Below are 24,015 nucleotides of genomic sequence, written 5' to 3' on the forward strand. Positions count from 1 at the left end.
CAGGGAAGGGGGCGGGGCGCCGTCCGGAAGAACCCTAGTGCGACTGCGCGGACCGAGACGCTCGGATCTCCGCTCCCGCCTTGGCGCCAGTGGGAGGGGCTTGTCGTCCTGACAACCCGCGAGCGTTTGTCCTCACAACCCGGGAGCGTTTGTCCTCACAACCCTGAGCTCCGACTTGGCCCACTACGGAGGTAGTGTCTGTCTCAGCATGGTGAGCAGGGAAAGTAGGGGAGCTGGGTGAAGGGGCGAGCATTGATTCTCCTGCACCGTGTTAAATGATGTAACAAGAGCCTGTCATATTTTATCAGAGGGGAGCGAGTCGGTTTAGGAAAGAGCCCATATCCTTGTGGGGGGAGGGGGGAAGGACCTTCCCCAGATCTGTGGCCTTCTGTCCAGGCTCCGGCGGACAGGTGGGAGTAAAAACCAGTTTCTGCAAACGGTGAATGATCAGTGCGGTCAGATGATGTCTTAAAATCTCGACCTCTTGCTAAATTTAAATATCGGTCTCAATTTAGTAACTTCCAATAGTGATAGACATTCCCATGAAATTGCTATTTTATTGCAGCTTGGCGGAAGTGTTTTTTTGCCTCCTTATCAATTAATGAAAAGCTTTATCAATTTACTCTGCTTTCACAAGTTATTTTGTGTGGTCTTTTGTGGAAATTTGGATTGTTTCGTAATTCAGGGTATGCAACCTGTCCTGTGTTTATTAAGTATGATAAAGCTTCTTGTTTTGTTTTTCTGCACTCCTCAGCTGTCATGCCTTCTCCAAGAACACAGGCCAACATGTAGCTGTAAGATGTTCTCATTTCCCATTTTCTTAAATGTGATTTCCGTCTTCTTCTATGATTAAAACCAGAGGAAGTGGAAAATGTAATTAATTATTTAATTCGTTGATTAAGGGAAAATATGGAGCATATTCTTTGTGCTTGGCACTAGGCTGAAGCCAAGGACACAAAGGTGAAAATTACCATCTCTCCCTGGTATGGAAGACAGACTTAGCAAATTAATTACAATACAGTTTTATAATTGTAATAATTGAAGTGACTACAATGGAGTAACGCAAAGTTGGAAATGTTGAAATTGGGGCAGGAGAGGGGACGGGAACAAGAAGGGAAGAGCAGTGCTTTTCAAGCTGTGTTTTAAAGTATGATTGTGAATTTACCAGAAGTGATGAGAAGAAATAGGGCATGGAGAGCATTCATGTCAGGGAGAATAGAAAGTAAATGGATTTTAAGTGGACTGAAAACTGCTGATAACTTAAGGGAACAATAAGCACCTATTTATTATCTTCCAATCGGTACATAAGTTTCTTGTTCTTAGATCCCTCTAGGAATCTTTCTCAAAATGTGGTTTCTGGGGGCTTCCCTGGTGGCGCAGTGGTTGAGAGTCTGCCTGCCGATGCCGGGGACACGGGTTCGTGCCCCGGTCCGGGAAGATCCCACATGCCGCTGAGCAGCTGGGCCCGTGAGCCATGGCCGCTGAGCCTGCGCGTCCGGAGCCTGTGCTCCGCAACGGGAGAGGCCACAACAGTGAGAGGCCCGCGTACCGCAAAAAAAAAAAAAAAAAATGTGGTTTCTGGAAAATTTGCCTCTAATAAACCTGGAATACCAGTTAAAATGCAAATTCCAGGAACAGACTGGACTCCAGATCTACATTATTAGTTTCCTAAGGCTGCCAAATAACAACATACCACAAGCTAACTGGCTTAAACAATAGACTTAACGGTTTCACAGTTCTAGAGGCTGGAAGTCCAAGTTCAAGGTGTTGTCAGGGTTATGCTCCCCCTGCAGGTGCCAGCTTCTGGTACTTCCTGGCTTGTGGCAGCATTACCTCATTCTTCACTGGCGTTCTCCCTGTGTGTGTGTCTGTGTCCTAATTTCCCCTTTTTTAACAAGGACGCCAGTCATGTTGGATCAGAGATCCACCCTATTCCAGTATGACCTCATCTTAATTTAACTACATCAGCAAGGACCCTCTTTCCAAATAAGGTAAAATTCAGAGATACTGGGAGATAGGACTTTAATGTATGAATTTTGAGGGGGCACAATTCAACCAATAACATGAACTGAATTACAATGGGGAGAGAGAAGTGAGTGTGTACACTTTTAGCCCAGGAATATGCATTTGAACAAGCATCCTAGGTGATTCTTATGCCCTCGTAACTTTGAGAACTTCTCTACTACATGATGCTCCTATGATTTGCAGGATGGGTGAGGATATGTGCGTAAACTCAACCTGCGTCACATTAAAAGCACTGGTGAGAGATGACAATTCCCCCACCTTTAAAATGTGGCTGCTTGGGAACAGGGCCAATGCTGTTTAGCTGTTCTGCTGTATAGTAGTTATTTCAAGATGGAAGCATTAATTAATTAACTATTAATTGATAGCAAATATGGTAAAAAATAAAACACATTTATAAAAGTTATGAGAGCCAGGTCTCCATTATTATTCATATCATCTCCAGCATCTCAGAGTGCTTTGAGTGTAAATCATTAATAAATACCTGCTGAGCAAATTAGTGAAATATATGCACTTTTCAAGAAGATATAAGCTACTGCTTTGTGTCAGTTTTAACATTTATATTTTATACAGTGATAACCTTATGGCTTGAACCACTAACTTCTCCTGTACAAGTCGTCAAATGTGGAAAGTGTGTGATCTTATAGTCACGTGGTCCCCTACAAATTCCTTACCAGAAATCTAATGAACACGTGGGCCAAATCAGGAGATTACAAGTACTGTTACTAAAAAGTACTTGTAAATATTGATTGAAATACTGTACTTTCCAAAATCCAAAAAAGCATAGATCTGCTTTAGGACACATTGCTGAATAGAATCATTTTGTCATAGTTTTGCCTGTTTTAAATGACGGGTTCTCTTTCTATAAAATCAGCAACCTAACTTTACAGAAAGATTGTTTCTTTATAACATGAGATCATTCCCACACTTTCAAGCTTGACATTAGTACCAACACTAATGTCAATGATTTCTTCTTCTTTAGAATCCTTTAAACTAGTGCCTTCTCGACTGGTGCTCTGTTTTGTGATCGGGCATTTCATTAAACATGGATCATTGATCGTCGTAAGAATGAGTGTAAAATCTACTTACAAAAGATGCTTCAGTGGGTGAACTATCTTAGTCTTTCCTAGACTTGCTTGTAGTTTTGTCTGAATTCTTTTCTAAAAAAACTTTTTCATTTTGAGATGATTTTAGATTTACAGAAAAGTTGCATAGAGGGTACAGAGAGTTCCCTTATACTCTTTACCCAGCTTCTCCTAATTTTAATATGCTAGGTAATCAGGATAGTTTTGTTTAAATGTCTGAATTATTTTTTAAATTTATCAATTCTTTTGTTTTTCCAACTTTTAGGGTCCCAAAGCAAAAAAAAAGGTAGGTGGAAATTATTTCTCAAAATAGTTTTAAAGCACTGACATTGTACAAACAATTTTTAAACGTTTTCCAGTAGTTTTTATAGTTTATAGAGTTTACTAAGCTTAGTCTTTAGACATTAATGCTATTTAAATCATGGAATAATCCCTTACAATAACAGGACGTATTTCAAATTTGACATAAAAAGATAGTTCTAATTTCACAAAGAGTTTTTAAAATACCTTTTAATTTTTACTTGTGTCTAGATTTGAGGTGTTTTTATTACTTGCGCTCTAGAAAATTTTGGATTAGGAACACTTTTCTTCATTTCAGATAAACACATAAAAATTTCGTTCTAAAACCTTCTGTGACTTAAAAGCGAACCCTAGGATAATATGTCTTTAAATGGGTTTCATGGTAACACGTACTGAATTTTTCTGTGCTTTGTAAAAATTTGAGTTCATTAAGGGGTGTCTCAAATAACTTTTTCTCTCTTCTTAGTAGATTTATACCTGAAAGCAGAGATTATTATCTCTTGACTGGCAAACATAGACATAGTTCATTTGATCTAAAAGGTCTTTTTTAATCAGTTGCCAAAGTAGTTTCATGCAAAAATGTGATTTCCACCTATTCTTGAAAAATTGGAAACCTGATAACATTGGACCTACAGTCCTATAAGGGAACAGTTGGCTAGACTAAGTAGCAGCTACCCCTTTGAGAAATGCATAAATTCTTCGGTTTGCTGTCGTCCAGACTATGACCAAATCCCTTACATTATTTACCTACCTGGTCCAATAGGGATTTAGGTTTGGAATGCCAGCATTAAGGCATATCTGATAAGTCACTACTCCGTTAATTTCCCCGCCATTTTCTGTTATGGAATCAATTATACTCTCTGTGTTCTCATAGCACATGAATTTGTCCATACTGCAATTATAATGCCTATCATTTATTGTAATGATTTATCATTATGTGCTGTTCACGGTCAAGAGCATGTCATATTAATTTTTGTGTCCATAGCATTTAGTCTGGCACGTAGTAGAAATTCAATCAATATTTGTTGAATGAATATATGAAACCCCATTTACCCTACCACTACTTTAAAAGACTTGGGCCCTTGATTATTTAAGAAGAAATGCTTGGGCTTCCCTGGTGGCGCAGTGGTTGAGAGTCCGCCTGCCGATGCAAGGGTCGCAGGTTCGTGCCCCAGTCCGGGAAGATCCCACATGCCGCAGAGCGGCTGGGCCCGTGAGCCATGGCCGCTGAGCCTGCGCGTCCGGAAAAAAAAAGAAGAAATGCTTATATAAATGTTCATTCAATATTTATACAATTCAACATTTCTTCAAAAATGCTATTGAGTGCCATCTATGTTTGCTTTTCTCAGTCACTTGAACCCACTACCAACCTGATACTGTTTTAGGGACTGTGGATATAAATAACTGAACAAAATTTATGAAGACTCTGGGCACATTCTTATGGGGGAAGTATTCTGGAGGACTACAATCATATATATGTTTGTCTACAATAGTTTATTAGTTTGTGTGGGCATTCATTTTCAGCTTTAGATTGTGAAATCTTAGAGGCATTGTTTTAAATCTGAAAACTCATTGTTCTAATGACTTTGGTACTTAACCATGGATGTATGGGTGCTAAATAAATACATTTGGATTATTTTCTTCATATTGTTGTTTCCCTTAAAGAATGGTGAGATTCATCCTGTGAAATTTGAAACCAAACATAAGGAAAAAATTACTCACTTTTTAGTTATTTCCATTCTTAAAGATTATGGTTTGGGGATGAGGTGAGCCTGTAAAGGGAATTACAGTATGGTTAAAAAATCATGGAAAGGTGTATTTTATTTCTGATTTCTTAAAGTTTTATTTTAAGGGAAAAAAGTAATAAACACATATGGTACAAAATTAAAGTAGCATGAAAATGTAAAAGTTCCTCCTAGCCAAGACTAAAAGAACCACTGCAAATCTTTCCTTTCATTTTGTAATCATTAAAAAGTACACACACACACACACACACACACGCACACATTTTCTCCCCACATAATGGGAGCATTCTGCACCTTCTAGTTTTCACTTGATGTTGTTGCATTTTATTAATTCTAGTATACTCATATTTTAACATGACTGAAATTGAGATATGTTTTATGGTTGATAATAACTTACAATCATTGTAGTCCTGAATTGACATCTATTTCCTCCAGAGATGTTTGCTTCTGTCGGTCACTTGGGCTTACTACCAACCTAATACTACTTTAAATTCTCTTCCTGAGAGTTTTTGGACCACACTAATAGTATGAGTCAGACTGCAAATCCACATTAACTGACTTGTGGTTTAAATTTTCAGGGATTTTTTTTTCTTCGTTCTATTCATTTTTCAGGATTGAGCTATGCAAGTTTCCTTGTTGTATCTTTCTGTATTGTAGGTTCATTTGTGTTTACCTATTATTCAGCTATATACAGGCATTTCCTTTTACATTCACATCTTGGGCAGTTCCTTTTTTGGTATAATATCAGTAATTTAAATGTGAATCTTACATCTGATGGCATTATAGATTCTATGGAGTAAATATGTCTTGGGGACCTTTTTTTGTTTCAGCACATTGAGAGTATATCACTTCTTTTCATATCTGTATCACATTCCATTGAAAGTATATCTATGATTTTTATATTGTCCCTATTTTTCACTACTACAAACAAGGTAGAAATGAAGATCCTTGTATATAAGGCCTTGCAAACATATGGAAAAATAGTTGTTTCATTGATGTAGCAGTATTCTAGGCAATAAGAGTCCAGCAGCAAGACAGAGTCCCTGTCCTCATGAAACTTACATTCTTTTTGTCCCAGCTTTATTAAGATATAATTGACGTATAACATTGTATTATAAGTTTCAAAGTATACAATGTGATGATTTGACATAGTATGTTTTATGAAATGATTACCAAAATAAGGTTGGTTAATAAATCCATCACCTCACGTAATTACCATTTTGTGTGTGTACCCGTGTGTGTTGAGGACATTTAAGATCAACTGTCTTAGCTACTTTCAAATATACAATACAGTATTGTTAACTGTAGTCACCATGCTGTACGTTAGATCCTCAGAACTTATTTATTTTAATAACTGGAAGTTTGTACCTTTTGACCAACACCTCTCCATTTCCCCCATTCCCAGCCCCTGGCAATTACCAATTTACTCTCTGTTTCTATGAGTTTGGCTTTTTTAGACTCCATGTATAAGTGAGATCATGCAGTATTTTTCGTTCTCTGACTTATTTAACTTAGCATAATGCCCTCCAGGTTCATCTGTGTTGTTGCAAATAAGATCCTCTTCTTTTTTTTGTGACTGAATAATATTCCATTATATATATATAATATAATATAATATAATATTTATAATATTGTGTTAATATGTAATATATTCAATATATTATAATATATATTATTCCAATTTGTCCAATAATATTATATATATATATATATATCACATTTTCTTTATTCATTCATCTGTGGATAGACACCACTTAGGTTGTTTTCATGTGTTGGCTATTGTGAATAATGTTGCAGTGCACACGAGGGTGCAGATATCTCTTCAAAAGAGTGATTTCATTTCATGAAGCTTACATTCTTTCTGGGGAGGGGAGGTGAAGAAAAAATATAATTTCAGATTGCTTTGAATGTACAGAAAACCAAGAAAGGGGTCAGTGGGAAATGTGGGGTAGGGTATAATGTTATAATGGTGATTAAAGAGCTAAAGTTTGAGAAGAGAAAGGATGAAATGAGCATTCTAGGCAGAAGAAACAGTTATTGCAAAGACCCATAGTTGGGAATGACCTTGGTGGTTAGAATAGAGTGAGCAAAGTTGAAATGAAAGATAAAATGTGAGGTGGAGGGATGGTGAGGGTTGAGGGGTGGGCAGAAGGGTTGGGGGAGATAAGTAGGAGCCAATTCTTAGCCAACTGGGCCACGGTGAAACGTCTGGGTTTTATTCTGAGTGTGGGAGAGTTGTAAGCAGAGGAGTGACATGATCTGATTTATATCTTTAAACGGTCAGTGGAGAATTCGCTGTAGGGAAGCAAGAATAGAAGTAGGAGGACCAGTTAGGAAACTGTTGCATCAGTGTAGGTCACCAAGGTGAACCTACTTCTAAAAGTAAAACATACTCTTTCCTGGAAAAAATTTACTGTCTTGAAGCCCCGCACTTTTGCTATTACATCTTCCCCTTTTGCAAGTACGCTTCTGCTTTACAAAACAAAGGTCTATCCATTCTAAATCTTACTGTACTTCATTGCCCTAGAACCTGGGCTATGAAACTAAAGGACCTTTCAAAACACTCATGTTGGCAAGGCTTTCTTTAATCAAGGCACTAATGACTTCTTGTTTTTGTCTGTCTTACAAGTAAGTGGTGAAATGTGGCATTTGAAATATTGAGATATTCTGAATTCCTATATTTTGTAGTGTGGAGTGGTGGGACTGGTAATAATCTTTATTTAGTGACATTGCTTGTACGATTGTCAAATGATGATGCAAAAAAAATGCTCTCACAGTGTAATTTATTGATAAAACATTCAGACTTCAAAAATAATAACATTAATTTTTTTAATGAAGAAAGATTAAGGGTATCAGTAAAAATGTAAATGAGCTTAATATTTTTGCATAGACCTTAAAGTTGCCTTTGAAACTTCATTTAATTTAAATTAGTATTATTCATTGCAAAAACTAGGAAATTGTACAAGACTATAGAAAAGGTTATAACACCTGGTACCCTATTAAAACACCCATCGCTGCATTTACATCAGTATGTTTTCTTCAGGAAACCACTGTACTTCGTAGAATGCATGAAATAGCAGAAGACATTGATTAGATTGTAGGGAAAAATGCCTTACAGACTGATTAATGCATAGATGAACTTGGAATACTTTGAACTGATTTTATTTGAATAGATTGAGACTGGTGCCCAAGTACCTCCAGGCATGGAACTGTAAAGAATGGGCAAAAAGGGGGCCCTATAGCTCATATCTATACTTATATCCTATTTTAATTTAGGAATACCATATTCACAAAGAAGCTTTGGTTGCCTAAAATTTGAGTCCTGGTTTCTATGGAACATTCAGTGTTTACCCTAAAATATAAATGGTGTTAAGTTCAGGACATTAAATAATTGCATCTTTTAAAACAATGTGTGAGGAAATGGAACCAGCTTATACCTGGCTTATAATAAAAAAAGAGATAGCTTATCATGAGGATGCATATTAACACATTTATTAGTATAGAAACATGAAGTCAAACTGTTTGTGATAGGAAATAAGTATGATATGTCCAGTTGGTTTAACTTTGAAGGCTGGGCTTTGCTAATTAGGTAAATTGACTTTTTTTTAATACTTCAAATGAGCAAAATCTATAGCTTTAAAGTTTTGATCAATTTAAAATCAAAGCAAGTGGTAAAATAAAATAATTTTTTCAAAATATTATTTTGATTTTCCCATTTCCAGTAATATTGGGCGTAAGATTTTTTGGATCAAACTTTCTGCTGAGGGCTTCCCTGGTGGCGCAGTGGTTGAGAGTCCGCCTGCCGATGCAGGGGACACGGGTTCGTGCCCCGATCTGGGAAGATCCCACATGCCGCGGAGCCTGCGCGTCCAGAGCCTGTGCTCTGCAACGGGAGAGGCCACAACAGTGAGAGGCCCGCGTACCGTAAAAAAGGAAAAAAAAAAAAACTTTCTGCTGAAAACAATAAATAATGCTGACTAAAATATATATGTAAAGGTCAAAACTTCCATCTTAAAGGAACTTAAGAGCTGATAAGGTAATAAGAAATTATCAGGAGAAAACCTAAATTAAGGAAGGAACCAAAGAAGTAATGGACACACTAAAACTCTTTTTCATGAGGGCATTTGCAGTACAGGGCAAAACTTGAACTTGTGGTTTTAACAGCAACAGTGGGAGCCAAAAACAGTGGAGTGATGTCTTCAGTGTGCTGAGAGTAAATAACTGCCAACTTAGAATTCTGTATCAGCTCAAATAGTTTTCAAAAATAAAGGTGAAAGAAAAATATTTTCTCAGGTAAAAACTGTGGTTTTCACCTGCTGCAAAACAGATTATATGCATAAGGTATAAAACAGTAATCCACATAATAACATGTGGATTTAAAAAATAGATACATGAAAACAACACATAATATTCATCAGTTGATAAGTAGATAACAAGATGTGGTATATCCTTACAATGAAATATTTTTCAGCCATAAAATGGAAGTATTGATACATGCTACAGCATGGAAGAACCTTGAAAACATTGTTCTGAATGAATAAAGCGAATCACAAAAGATCACACATTGTATGATTCCAGTTATATGAAATGTCCAGAATAGGCAAATCTATAGATAAAGTAGATTAGTGGTTTCACAGAGCTGGGAGGTTGTGAGGAAATGGAAGGGGGTGCTGCTAATGGGTATGGGATTTCTTTTGGGGGGTGATGGAAATGTTCTGAAATTGATTATGGTGGTAGTTACACAACTCTGCATACACTAAAAGCCATTGAATTCTACACTGTAAATGGGTGAACTATATGGTATATAAGTTTTATCTCAGTAAAACTGTTTTAAAAAGATATATGACAGCAATAATGTATAATTTGGGTAGGGCAAGGATTAATTGAGTTAAGATGTTCTAAAGTCCCTGTACTGTTTGGTAGTATGGTAAATGTATTTATATATTAGGTACATAGGTTGACTTTCTAGGATAGCCACTAAAATGATATAAATAGAGTATATAACTTCCAAACCAGTAGAGGGAAAATAGTGCACTAACAAAAAAATAATCAATTGAAGATACCAAGAAATATGAAAAGAAGGCAAGACAAACCCAAAATCAAAAGAGAAAGATTGTCAGATTGGATAAAAAATAAAATCTAACAATAATCTTTTTACAAATACCATCTAAAGAATAAAAATACAGAAGAGTTAAAGTAAGATGATGGAAAAAGGCATGCTATGCAAATAATAGAAAGATGAAAGTTGGTATAATTAATATTAGACATGGTAGACTTTAAGACAAAAAGCACTTCTAGAAACAAAGAGGGTCATTTTGTGATGATAAAGTTTTGATTAACCAAGAAAATATAATTTTAAATCTGTATATACCTAATTATAATGCCTTGAAATATACATTGCACAGATTCAGAGAACTGTCAGGAGAAATAGACAAGTTCACAATCATACTGGAAGATTTCTTCTTTCAGTAACTGATAGAAAAGCATTAAAAAAAATAAAACAGTAAGGACGTAAAGATTGGAACAACATGAACAAATCATTAGATTTGTTAGAATAAGAATTAGACATATTTAGAACACTGCACTCAACAACTAGAGAATTTTAAGCACATATATTTTTTATTCCAAAACTGACAATGTACTGAGACATAAAACTATTCTCAAAGTTCAAAGAATTGAAACAATTCAGAGCATGTATTATAACCTCAATGAAATTAAGCTTAAAATTCAAAGAAATAAATTATGAACAGGAAGATACAATATGCTGGGAATTTAAAAAAAAATTCTCAAGTGGGTCAAGATGGAAGTAAAAAGATAATTTTAACTCAGTAATAAGAAAAATACTTCAAAATTTGTGAGTGTGTCTAAAGAAGTACTTAGAGGGAAATATGTAGCCCTAAATACTTTAGAAGATGAAAAATTAATGAAACTAAGCATCATTTTCAAGAAGTAAGAAAAAGAAACTCAAAGTAAGGAGGAGGAAGGAAATAATAAAGACAAATATAAAAATTAATAAAATAGAAAACATACAATAGAGAGGATTTATAACCTCATATCTTTCAAGTCTTCACTCAAATGTTACCTTCTCCATGAGGCCCACCCTAAACACTGTATTTAAAATTGTAATTCATCCCTTCCCCAATGACCCCTGCAGTCTGGAGTCCCTTTGATTTCTCCCATAGCACTTTTCATCTTCTAAAATATTTTATAAATTATTTTACAATTTTGTTTATTGTACCACAGAGATATATTGTACAGCACAGGGAATATAGCCAGTATTTTATAATAACTATAAATGGAGTATAATCATTAAAAATTGTGAATCACTATGTTGTATACCTGAAGCATAATACTGTAAATCAACTAGTCCTCAATTTTAAACATTATTTTTAAATTGTTTGTTTATTGTTTTTGTCTTTCTCTTCCCATTTGAATATAAGTTCATTAAGACAAGGATTTCTGTTTACTGATATATCTCAAATACCTATCATATATTAGACTCTCAGTATTTCTTAAAATAGTTGAATGAACAAATAGGCCACAATTTATTTCTCTGAAAATACTGATAAAATTGACAATTTTCTGGTAAATTTTATCAAAAAGAACAAATAGCATAAATAATCAATACAGGCATTCCTTATTTTATTGTGCCTTGCTTTATTGCACTTCACAGATATGGCATTGTTTACAAATTAAAGGTTTGTGTTGAGCAAGTCTATCTGTGCCATTTTTCCAATAGCATTTGCTCACTTTGTGTCTCTGTGTCACATTTTGGTAATTCTTGCAATATTTCAAACCCTATGACTTGCTAAAGGCTCAGATGATATTTAGCAATTTTTAGCAATAAAGTATTTTTAAATTAAGGTGTGTATATTTTTTTAGACACAGTGCTATTGTACACTTAATAGACTATAGTATAGTGTAAACATAACTTTTATATGCACTGGGAAACCAAAAAATTTTTGACTTGCAATATTCCACCACTTTACTGTGGTGGTCTGGCATCAAACCCACAGTATCTCCAAGGTATGCCTGTATTAGGCATGAAAAGAGAGACATGACTTTAACAATAAATGACATAATTTGAACAGCTTTATATGCCAATGAATTAGAAAATTTAGATGAATTAGACAAATAGAAAAAAAAAACCTTCTCACACTGTTTCTTGAAGAAGTAGAAAACCTGAATAGTCCTATAATCATATAAGAAATTATATCAGTGGTTAAAATTTTTCCCAGAAAGAAAATTCTAGGTCTGTAAGTCTTTGTTAGCTAGTTCTTCATTCAAAGATAAATTATTTCACTTTTATACAAATCCTTCTAGAGCATGAAAAAAGAGGAAACATTTCTAATTAATTTTGAGTTACCTGGGTAGCCTGAGAATAGCATGAGAAAGGAAAATTGAAGCCCATTCATGAACATAAATACAAAATGTCTAAACAAAATGTTAGCAAGCTCACTTGGAAGTATATAGAATAATAATAAATTATGACCCAATTCAGCTTATTCCAGGGAGGCAGAATTGGTTTAATGTAAGAAATTAAATGAATACAATTAGATGGAGTTAAAAATTCAGTTACTATGTCTTACCATTTAATAGCTTAAAGGGCACCTCTTTAGCGTGATAGAAGTATCTATATTTTAAATAAACAAAAAACTGCCAGAGAAGGAAACTACTGAAATTAACAAATATTGACTAGGATAATGATTATGAGAGTGTAAATTGGAATAATTACTTTAGAAAACTCAGCTTCAACAACATTGAAAATGCACATACCCACCAGTTTTACTTCTAGGTATACATTGTAGAGAAATTCTTGTATGGACACCAGGATACATACACTCAAAGGTTTATAGCAGCATTATTCATGATAGTAAACTAGAAACCATCCAATGTCAATCAGTAGAAGAATGGATAAATAAATTAATGAGTTACTATTTAGCAGTGAAAATATACAGGTACTGCTATATCCCCCCCTTGGGTGAATCTTACAAACCATAATTTGTATCTAAAGAAGTAAATCACACAAAAGGACAAGTAGGATTGTATTATCCTACTTATAGGAAATATCTAGAGTAGTCAAACTCATAAAGACAAAAAGTAGGATGGTGATTGATAGGGGCTGGGTTGGGGGCAGAAGGGGAATTAATGTGTAATGTGTAATGGATACAGAGTTTCGGTTTGGGATGATGAAAAAGTTCTGGAGATGGGTGGAGGTTATGGTTGTACAACAATGTGAATGTACTTAATGCCACTGACCTGCACACTAAAAAACGCTTAAAATGGAAAATTTTATGTTATGTATATTTTATGACAATAAGTAAATAAGTAAATTACAATTGTATCCATAAAGTATAATTGGATTTATGAAGAAATTCAAAGGTAAGAAAACTATTGTTTAAGAATATATACATATGTAATAAAACTTTAAAGAAAAACAAGAAGGACATTACAAATATCAGTGATTATCTCTAGGAGTAATTTTTTTGGTAAGTCAATATAATTTTTGGCATATGTTGTGGAAAGAATTCAAATAACTACATGATACAGCTGTAACAAACCTATTCCCATCGGCTTTGTAATATAAACCAAATTTTTCATTTCTTATAGCTATAAAAATTAAAATAGAATCTGTCTGAATCCTTGTTTCATTCAGCAATAGCTAACATTTATCCCTGGATCATGAACTGACCAGGAAAACGAAAAAACCCAACAATCTCATCAAAAGGCGCATATCTAGTAAAATTTTACTTTTTATGTTTTAATATTTACCTATCAAAATTTGTAATATAAAATGTTGCTTTGTTCAATTGTCTACCGAAAATAATTATAAAATTAACTCAATCCAGAGCAAAATTTGTACTGCTTAGAAACTTAGAGTCAAGGAAATTAAAAATTTCATACATATTTTTATAACATAAATATGATAGGAAGATCAACAAAAGTTGTTCAAGTGTATTACACTAGGATAAGATTCTGTGGGGGAAGTGGAATGGAAATATGAATTCAAAGAGAAAAGGATTAAAATTTTTATTAAAGAAAAGCTTGTTCATATTTTTTATTTGATATTGGCCGTCAAATCACTATAGTATGTATCGATAGATCCATTGGATATATTTTAAATAGTGATGGATATATTTAAAGGAGTGATGTAAAAGTTTACTTTTATATATGATATACTAGAAAGTACAACATTTGAAGTTATTTAAACTTGTGGTAAAAAGTTTTCAATGTCAACGTAAAAATGTGTGAAGGGGGTACATAGCTTTTCAAAATCCTTTTAGAGACTATATGAACAAATAGTTTTTAAAGTTACTAATCAACTACGTCTGAGGAGGAGAAACCAGAAAAGAAGTCTAAGAAGGAGGGAAGAAGCAAAATCAGATAGTACCAACCTGAAGGCCTAATGAAGAAAATATTTCAAGATGGAAGAAGAAAACTTTGTCAAATGATGATAACAGATGAGTAAAATGAGGGCTGAAAATTGGCCATTGTCATCGGAAACATGGCCATCTTAAGGTTCCATGACAAGAGAGGTTTCAATGGAACAATAAAAATGAAAGCCTGATTAGAATGGGGCATGCAGAAAATGGGGACGTGAAAGCAGTGGGCAACTCCTTTTAGGCAGTCTAATATAAAGGGTAACAGCATTGGAGCAAAAGAGGAAGAGGGATGTGAAATCCAGGGAGGGAGAGAGCTATGAATAACAAGAGGTGTTAATTACAGGACCCAAGTCTTATATAGGCAATAAGGGATAGGATCTAGTGTACAAGTGGTGGATTCAGACTTAAATAGCAGAAGGTACATCCAGTTCATCCAGTGTAACAGGAAGGGAGACAAAGGTAGAGGTAAATTAAAAGATCTGGTGTGTAAAGTAGCGTATTCTTAAAAGTTTCTAGTGATGTAAAGTCAACAGCTGAGTAAGAAAGAGGAGAGGATTTTGGAAGAGTGAAGAGAATGAAATAGCAATAGGAATGCTGTATGGTGCTTAGAGCCTGTTTAAAATGTGTGCTCACAACTTTGAGCTCAGGTAGTTTTCTCTGGCAAGGTCCAGCTGCTCCTATTGCTAGCTCAGAATAAGTGGAGAGTTGGGTTTAACTAGAACTAGGAATTTGCCCGCTGAGCTTCTCAGAGGGAGAGGAAAATAGAGGAGGCAGAGATATATAAGTTAGTGATTATGTGATGAACTGTGAAATCTAACCAGGGTAAGGAAGAAGTGACAGTATGTGGGGGTTGATGAACGGTGAAAAAGTGATAGGGCTAATGCATTGGAGACTCCAGTGGAGCATCCTGCAGTAGGTGAGCCAAAAAGAGCAGGTGGTCATCCAAGAGTCTATGTATCCCTAGGATTAACCACTCAATTGATTCCTAAATTTAGATGGTGCACTTCTCTTTCCATACTCTCCCTTAGGGAAAATGGAAGGGAGGCGGTCATCACCAAGATAGTTCTCAAATCTGTATTCTGTGGCCCTGATCTCTTGGCTACATCTCAGTTCTTCAGTTTCAAAGCCTGCAAGCATTGCCTGGATTCTCCACCAGCAGTTCATACTAATTAAATTTCTCTAAACAGTTTCTCTTTCAAGTTTGCATCTTCTGGACTAATATTCTTCTTTTTTGATTCTTCTCTGACTGCTTCCTCTCCATGACTCCAATTTTAATCATTATCAAATAAGTTAACTTATAAAATATTTATTGGATCCATCCCCCATCTGCATTTCCATTGTCATGACTTTATTAATTATTGTTAATAGTAGCCAAAATGTATAATCTTTACAATCATTTTTTCCCCTAACACCAGGTTTGTTTTCCAGATAATAGCCACAGACCTGGAAAACTTTTAGGGGGTTTCCCATTCTTTTAGCACAATGTCCAATCTCTACAGCATAGGCTCCAACCTTCTTTTCCATTCTCATGTCCATCATTACCTCTTCTTGGGGTTTTCCTAGGGCCTATCCAGTGCTCTCCCAACTCCATATCTTATGCCTGCCTTTCCCCCTTGGAGTATCTTCCTCTCATATCTGAATGTTAAAATCTTTTGGGCACAAACTTTAATACTCGATACCCTATAAAAATTTTACTTGATCCCAGCTGTTGAAAACAATTTGGCCTTACTCCAAACTTGCAAAATAACTCTATATCTGTTAGTCATAAAAATATCTTTAATTTTTATAGACATGTAGCAGTGTTAAAGATATTTTTACATGTTTTATTTTAATCCTTACAAAAATGAAATGAGGTTTTATTTAGCACCACTTTAAAGATGTGAAAACTGAAAAGGAGAGAATTAACTTGTATATACTTGTCACTGTCACTCTTGCCTTTGAATAATTTATATGTTAATTTTCCTACTTGTTTCCATACTTTGTCCTCAAGGCACTGAGTCAAGGCTTTGCACTTAATAGGCAGTCTTATTTGAATGAGTAGAAGACTGGATTCATGAAAGTAAAAGTGTTTTTCATAATTGCTAGTTGAGGGATATGTGTTTTTAAGTAATTTGAGTACATGTGAATAACCTTTTTAAAAATTGTGGCCTTTATTAAGTCTGGCAGTAAGAAAAAGAGAATCTCCAAAGCCGACCAGTTGAAGCAGCTACAAGAGGAGGAGGAGAGACGACAAAAGGAGGAAGGTATAAAACACACAGTGGTAACTATTGTCACATGCAGGTAATACTAACAATAGGTTTGTATTTCTGTCATCCAGTCAGTACTTTTTAAAAACAATTTTCAAAATTTTTAATTTTTTGAATTTAATGTTTTATAATAGCTATTTACTATTTAAAGGGTACCCAGAAATTTCTGTTAGGACACGCCAATCATTTTCAGATATATCTTGAAGGAGAGTTGCCAGTTAAAATACAGGATGCCCAGTTAAATTTGAATTTCAGACAAACAGTGGATAATTTGGGATAATTTGCCTCATGCAATGTTTAGAATATACTTGAACCAAAAAAAAGAGTCCATTGTTTATCTGAAATTCAAATTCATCTGAGCATCCTATATTTTTATTTACTAAATATGGCAACCCTATCTTAATTAAATTAAGTATAAGATGTTTATACGTATTGATTAAATTGGCATTGGTACTGATTGTGCAGTAAGAATTCTGAAACTCAAATTAAATAGCAAAAAATTAATGAAAATTTGGTCATTTAAAATAATAAAAAGTCACTTTAAAAATCTGAATAGTTTATAAAAATAGAACTACCATATGACCCAGCAATCCCACTACTGGGCATATACCCTGAGAAAACCATAATTCAAAAAGAGTCATGTACCACAATGTTCATTGCAGCAGTATTTACAGTAGCCAGGACATGGAAGCAACCTAAGTGTTCATCGATAGATGAATGGATAAAGATGTGGCACATATATACAATGGAATGTTACTCAGCCATAAAAAGAAACGAAATTGAGCTATTTGTTGTAAGGTGGATGGAACTAGAGTCTGTCATACAGAGTGAAGTAAGTCAGAAGGAGAAAACAAATACCATATGCTAACACATGTATATGGAATCTAAAAAAAAAAAATGGTTCTGATGAACCAAGGGGCAGGACAGGAATAAAGACACAGACGTAGAGAATGGACTTGAGGACACGGGGAGGGGGAATGGTAAGCTGGGACGAAGTGAGAGAGTAATATTGACATATATACACTACCAAATGTAAAATAGATAGCTAGTGGGAAGCAGCTGCATAGCAGAGAGATCAGCTCAGTGCTTTGTCATGACCTAGAGGCGTGGAATAGGGAGGGTGGGAGGGAGATGCAGGAGGGAGGGGATATGGGGATATATGTGTATGTATAAGTGATTCACTTTGTTATAAAGCAGAAACTAACAACACTGTAAAGCAATTATATTCCAATAAAGATGTTAAAAAAAATCTGAATATTTCAGATGGTTGTAGCTTTTAGCATGAAGAACATCTGTTGATTCAGATTCAGGTTTTAAATGTCTGTTCTTAGTTTCCATGTTGATTTTTTAATGTATAATCATATAAATCTTTTTTAGGTGACTCATGATAATAATACAGTATCAGGATCTACATCTTCGGGAATGTTTTATTATATTGGGTTAAACTCATATTCTTCAACATATATTTCATATTTTGTTTTTTAATAGTGAAAGCAAGGGAAGATTAAGATAGTTACTTCTGGGCTTCCCTGGTGGCGCAGTGGTTGACAGTCCGCCTGCCGATGCAGGGGACACGGGTTCGTGCCCTGGTCCGGGAAGATCCCACATGCCGCGGAGTGGCTGGGCCCGTGAGCCATGGCCGTTGAGCCTGCGCGTCCGGAGCCTCTGCTCCACAACGGGAGAGGCCACAACAGTGAGAGGCGCACATACCGCAAAAAAAAAAAAAAAAAAAAAAAAAAAAGATAGTTACTTCCGATAATGTAGATGTCACATGATTATGGAAATCTTCTGAAGATTTTACCTCTTAATTACCCATGATAGATTTGTCATTTTTCATTGATTAAATTCATTATTGGATTGCTATAAACTTTTTGGAGAAGAGAAATATCATCGTGAGCCAGAAATTTTGAGTCATGTTACTTTTTTTTTTTAATTTATTTTTATTTATTTATTTTTGGCTGAGTCAGGTCTTCGTTGCTGTGCACAGGCTTTCTCTAGTTGCGGAGAGCGGGGCCTGCTCTTTGTGGCAGTGCGCAGGCTTTTCATTGCAGTGGCTTCTCTTGTTGCGGAGCACAGGCTCTAGGCACACAGGCTTCAGTAGTTGTGGCATGCGGGCTCAGCAGTTGTGGCATGCAGGCTCAGTAGTTGTGCCTTGCGGGCTCTAGAGCGCAGGCTCAGTAGTTGTGGTGCATGGGCTTAGTTACTCCGGGGCATGTGGAATCTTCCTGGACCAGGGCTTGAACCCGTGTCACCTATATTGGCAGGTGGATTCTTAACCACTGCGCCACCAGGGAAGTCCGAGAGTCATGTTACTTTTTTGAAAGAAATCTAGCAGTTTTATTTCTACCACACAGTAAAGGTGACTTCTATCAAATATTCCACCATTACTACATCTTAAATATTTGAAATAATTTTAAGTGCTTAAAAACAGACAAAAAAAAAAAAAGAAAGAATAAAACAGACTAAAAATTTCTTTTGTTGTTGTTCTTTAGAGGAAGCCCGTGTGAAATACGAAAAAGAAGAAATGGAAAGACTTGAAATACAACGAGCTGAGAAAGAAAAATTGAGAAAACTTGAAGCAAAAGTAAATAAACATTAATGCTGTTATTACTGAAGACAAACTATGTGGCTATCAGATCTGTTTGGCCATTTAACGTCATTCTCCCCCATAGGTACCAGTAATATTTAGGCCTATCTGAACTGGTTTAATTCATTTTATCCTACCATAAAGTTATGGTGGGTAAATTATTACCCACATTTCACAGATCAGGAAATTGGTGAATAGAGAGATTAAGCAGCTAATAAATTTCAGAGCCAGGACTTAGAAGTAGTCTTGCTTCAAAGCCCATGCTTGTAACCATTAAGTTATTATTCTTAATCTGTTGTATAGATAATTAAATAGGGACCAAAAAATGTTCAAATTCTACCTCTCCTTTTAAAATTTCACTTCTCTTTTTCACCAGAATTTTTCGTTATTGAATCAGTAGTTCTGTGATATTTTAATCTCAGGACAAAACCTCATTACTATTAAAAAGTGAAGATCCTCAAGGAGTTTTTGTTTATGTTTATCAATATTTACTATATTAGAAATTAAAACAGAAACTTAAAAACATCTATTATATTAATAGTGATTAAACATTGTTAAACATAAACATGAATAAAAAAATACATTAACATATTTTAAAAACAATTACAGTATATATATATATTTATTGAAGTATAATTGACATTTAAAATTATATTGGGTTTAGGTGTACAAAATAATGATTCGATAGTTGTATATATTGTGAAATGATCCCACAATAAGTCTAGTTAACATCCATCACCACACTTATATATATATATTTTTTAATTAGGGAAATAAGTGGCATTGTTTATATTTTTTAAATCTCTTTAATCTCTGACTTAACAGAAGACAACTGGATCTCATACCTACTTCATCATTCCATCTGTTACAATGTGTTGTTTTGACTGAAGTATGTGAAGAAAATCTGGCCTCACACAGATAGGTAGTTGGAAAAAGGAGGAATGTTGTAACAGCCTTTCAGATAATTGTGGATATTCTTCTCCACGCATGATTTTGCAACATCATGCATTGATTGCTTGGAAAAAATTGGTTCACTGAATTATTTGCTTCCAAATGTTGACACATTTTTATCATTCATTATCCCCCCCCCAAAAAAAAAATCACATACATTAGTATCATCTCCAGTCAAATCAGAAAAGTTTTTAAGGATTGGGAAACTGTCAGGCTCCCTAGTGGTGGATATAGGTTTTCTAAAATTCAAATTTTTATTTGAAAGGTTGAATTTTATCACTGGCAACAAATACTTTGGGTTGTTTCCTGAAAGTGACATGCTCAGTTCATTTATTTTTGACAGAATGTCTGCCAGAATACTCAAATAGTTGCATAAATGTTTATTTCTGAAGATAGCATTGTCCTTCGTTATGTAGCAGAAGTGCTCTATGCATACTTCCCATTTTGTCACACGGAATATTAAAAAGACATATACTTAAGGTTTGACATCTAATAAAATTAATAAATTTCACTTCTTCATCAGATCATTCTTATGTGAAACTGACTGCTATCACCCCTCTCCCCCGAAGAATATGACCACTAGTATAGCTTATGCCTTGATTTGCGCTAAGGCGCCAGCAGTTTTACACCATCTTGCAAATGTGTACACTGCAGAAAAAGCAAATAAAGTCTTAGTATTATTATTAAAATAGATTTGACCTCACAGATCCTGAAAAAGTTTGGGGGACCCACCAGGAGTCTGCAGATCACACTTCGCATACCACTGTTCCACATGAAAACTTTTGGAAATATCAGTTACATTTAAACTGATTGTAGTATTCATCTTAAAATTAAATACTTGTCAAGTAAATTTTAGGTGCTACTTATGAAACACAAAGCTGAAATTAAAGAAGATATCAATGTTATCTATCCCTACGAAACAGGATCTAGAAAGAAGAAATGGAGAGCTTGAAGAACTTTATTTATTAGAGGCATGTTTTCCTGAAGCAGAGAAATTGAAACGAGACAGCAGATTGCTTTCTCAGGTAAGACTGATTTTATTTATTTAGCTAATACTTTTGTACCACAAGAGGGAGTTATAATCCAATATCTGTTTAAATAACAAGAAACTTTAAATTTGTCTATAAAAAAATCTCTAATCTGACAAATCTCTCTCATATTGCTTGTAGCAAAGTAAATTCATATAGCTCTGTAGAAATCTATTTGTCAGTAATAAGATCCTTGAAATTTTTATATCCTTTTACTCTGATTTAATTTGGGGGAATATATACTGAGGAAATTATCCTAAATTAAAATATTAAAAGTTTGAGCCTAAGGCAATCTAGTGTTGCTCAAAACAGTGTAACTTTGGAAACAATGTAGATGATTATCAGGATAAAAAGGAAAAACTGTAATAATACGGCAAAAGATTATAGTATAATTTAAAGCAAAAAAATTGTAAGTACAATATGATTACAAATGTAGAATTTGCATAGACTACAAAATGAATGGAAGGACTAATACTAAAATGACAGTGGCAGTTAAGAATTAGTAGTCATTTGAGAAGTAGAAATTAGCTCAAGTGTTGGCTTTTGTACCTACAGGAGCTATATGATTAGGGAGGAAAGCAAAACTAAATCAACTCATAAATACTTTTTTAAAAATAAAAATATGACAATAAATAGAATTTCTATTTATTTGAAATATTGAGGCTTTTAAATTATTTTGATGAAGAGGAATTTGGTTATTTTAGAGATATCTCAAGTAACTGAAGTCATAATATGGTTTTTGCCTAATATGGAAAACAAGGTTACAAGCTTCAAAAAAGAAGTAATTTAATCTTTGGTTGAATTTTCATCAGTGTGAACCTTCAAACATTTTTATTCCACAGTGGAAACACTACATTCGATGTGATGGGAGTCCTGATCCTTCAATATCCCAAGAAATTAATACTTTTATTAGCTTGTGGAAAGAGGAAACCAATGAGACTTTTGAGGCAGTGACTGCGAAGAGTAAACTAGTGCTAAATGTAAGTATTTAAGTATTATTCTGTAATTTTAGATTATGTAAATTACAATTGTCTGATATTGACTCTAAAACTAGAAATAAATTAAATAAAGTATTTTTCAGTTAATAACACTACTACTTCCTTGGCTGTGGAGAAACATATTTGCTCAGCTTTTTGTTTTCCTTTTTATTTTTGCCACTCCTAAAAACCTCTTGCCACCTTAGGTAAGATCAGCCTAACATAAGTTTGAAATAGTAACTGTATGTATATCTAATTCAAGAAAATATCAAGTTGCATCCATTTATGTAGATAACTCAAGTGCAAAAATGTATGATTTTATCCTCAGCCAGAATTGTGCACTATTCAGTGATTCACTACACATATTTTTTTTAATGTTAACTATGAGCCAGGCACCTCTTTTAAGCACTGGAAGTACAAAGATGAATAAGAATATCCTACCTTCTGTTTCTGCAAATAGAATGGATAGGCTAACCTGAGGAGCTACCACATTACAAATGCACTTAAAAATGCTAGGGAAAAAAATTTAACGACATTTAAATCCATTGCCTAGCTCAAAAGAAGGCAAAGGAGAATCTTGGAGGCCATAAAACAATTCAGAAAAGTGGGCAAGTCTCAAAGTCAGTGGCCTCCCAGAGAGTGTCTGTTTGTTAACCCCTGGTGGCTTAGCACTGGTTTAAAGGGAAATCAGGAGGCAAAGCCTAGGGTACAAGGAAGGTAGCAAGTTGGATCAGAGACGCTTTTTTGGCTGGGAGCCTCAAAAAGGTAATGTGGATAAATAGGGGAAAACCTGCTTTGCAAAGGGAGATGATAAGAGCTTGAGTGGCTCACGTTTAGCTTAATGAAGGGAAAACAAAAACGTCTCTACTGAGAATTCTTAATAGTGAGTGAGTCAGGAGTTAGATTGAAGAATTTATCAGAATAGAGCACAGAGAGATAAAGAGATGAAAAATACCAAAGAGTAGTTAACAGACATGTATGATGGAGCAAAAAGGACTAAATGTATATTGACAAGGAGTACCAGAAGGAGACAGAGAGATATAGAAGACGGAGGGAGAGACAATATTCAAAGAGATAGTGGCTGACGATTTTCCAGAATTCTCAGAAACCCAACAAATCCCAAGTTAGGATACAAAGAAAGGAATCCACACTTAGACACACCTACATAATATTAGAAACTAGAAGGAATTCACTCCTCTTGGTCCTTTTATCCTCTAATGCTTTTTGTTTCCATTTCTGCCATGTTGTGCTTCTTGTCACTGTGGTTTACTTCTTCTCCATGTTGCTATAAAATGGAATAACTCCAGACTGTTAAGGTCATAACTTGCTCGCCTAATTTAATCTGGAAAACAAGCTTATGAGATTCATTTTACATATGAAGAAACGGGTTGTGACTTGCTTACGGTCCCCTATGAGACCTTAGATGGGCATTACTCTGACTTTCCAAAGACTCCAAAGAGCCTCCCATGAAGTATTTGGATGCTAATGGATTCATCATACAGTATTCTTGCCATTGCATATTCTCTCTCCCAGGGAGGCTGCCATAGCGTGATGCTGGTCCAGGAATCTGCTGCACTTTGAATAGCAGGAAGGCAGCAGGAAGTAGTACTAAAGTTCACCAGTGATGAGCTGGATGTGACACCTTCCTGTTATGAATGTGGGATACAGAAGCAGAAGTAATGAATAGTAGG

General features: G+C 34.9%; 1 protein-coding gene across 3 annotated transcripts in view; it reads left to right on the forward strand.

Annotated features, from left to right (window-relative positions):
• Positions 1–115: 115 nt before the first annotated feature.
• DNAI7 (dynein axonemal intermediate chain 7) overlaps positions 116–24,015 on the forward strand; it is a 74,502-nt gene continuing 50,602 nt past the window's right edge. Inside the window, exons 1-6 of one of the 3 annotated variants that reach the window (XM_027129420.1) lie at positions 116–211; positions 3,373–3,393; positions 16,694–16,778; positions 19,274–19,365; positions 21,243–21,344; positions 22,190–22,327. In XM_027129420.1, the coding sequence (XP_026985221.1) occupies positions 209–211; positions 3,373–3,393; positions 16,694–16,778; positions 19,274–19,365; positions 21,243–21,344; positions 22,190–22,327 (441 nt within the window). In that variant the 5' untranslated portion in view covers positions 116–208. Of the gene's footprint in view, positions 212–3,372; positions 3,394–13,456; positions 16,816–19,273; positions 19,366–21,242; positions 21,345–22,189; positions 22,328–24,015 lie in introns of those variants that run through there. The other 2 variants (XM_027129422.1, XM_027129421.1) reach the window with 2 other exon arrangements.

The sequence above is a fragment of the Aethalodelphis obliquidens genome, unplaced genomic scaffold, assembly GCF_003676395.1.
Source record: "Aethalodelphis obliquidens isolate GAN/ISIS:26980383/991018 unplaced genomic scaffold, ASM367639v1 scaffold36, whole genome shotgun sequence".
Lineage (NCBI taxonomy): Eukaryota > Metazoa > Chordata > Mammalia > Artiodactyla > Delphinidae > Aethalodelphis > Aethalodelphis obliquidens.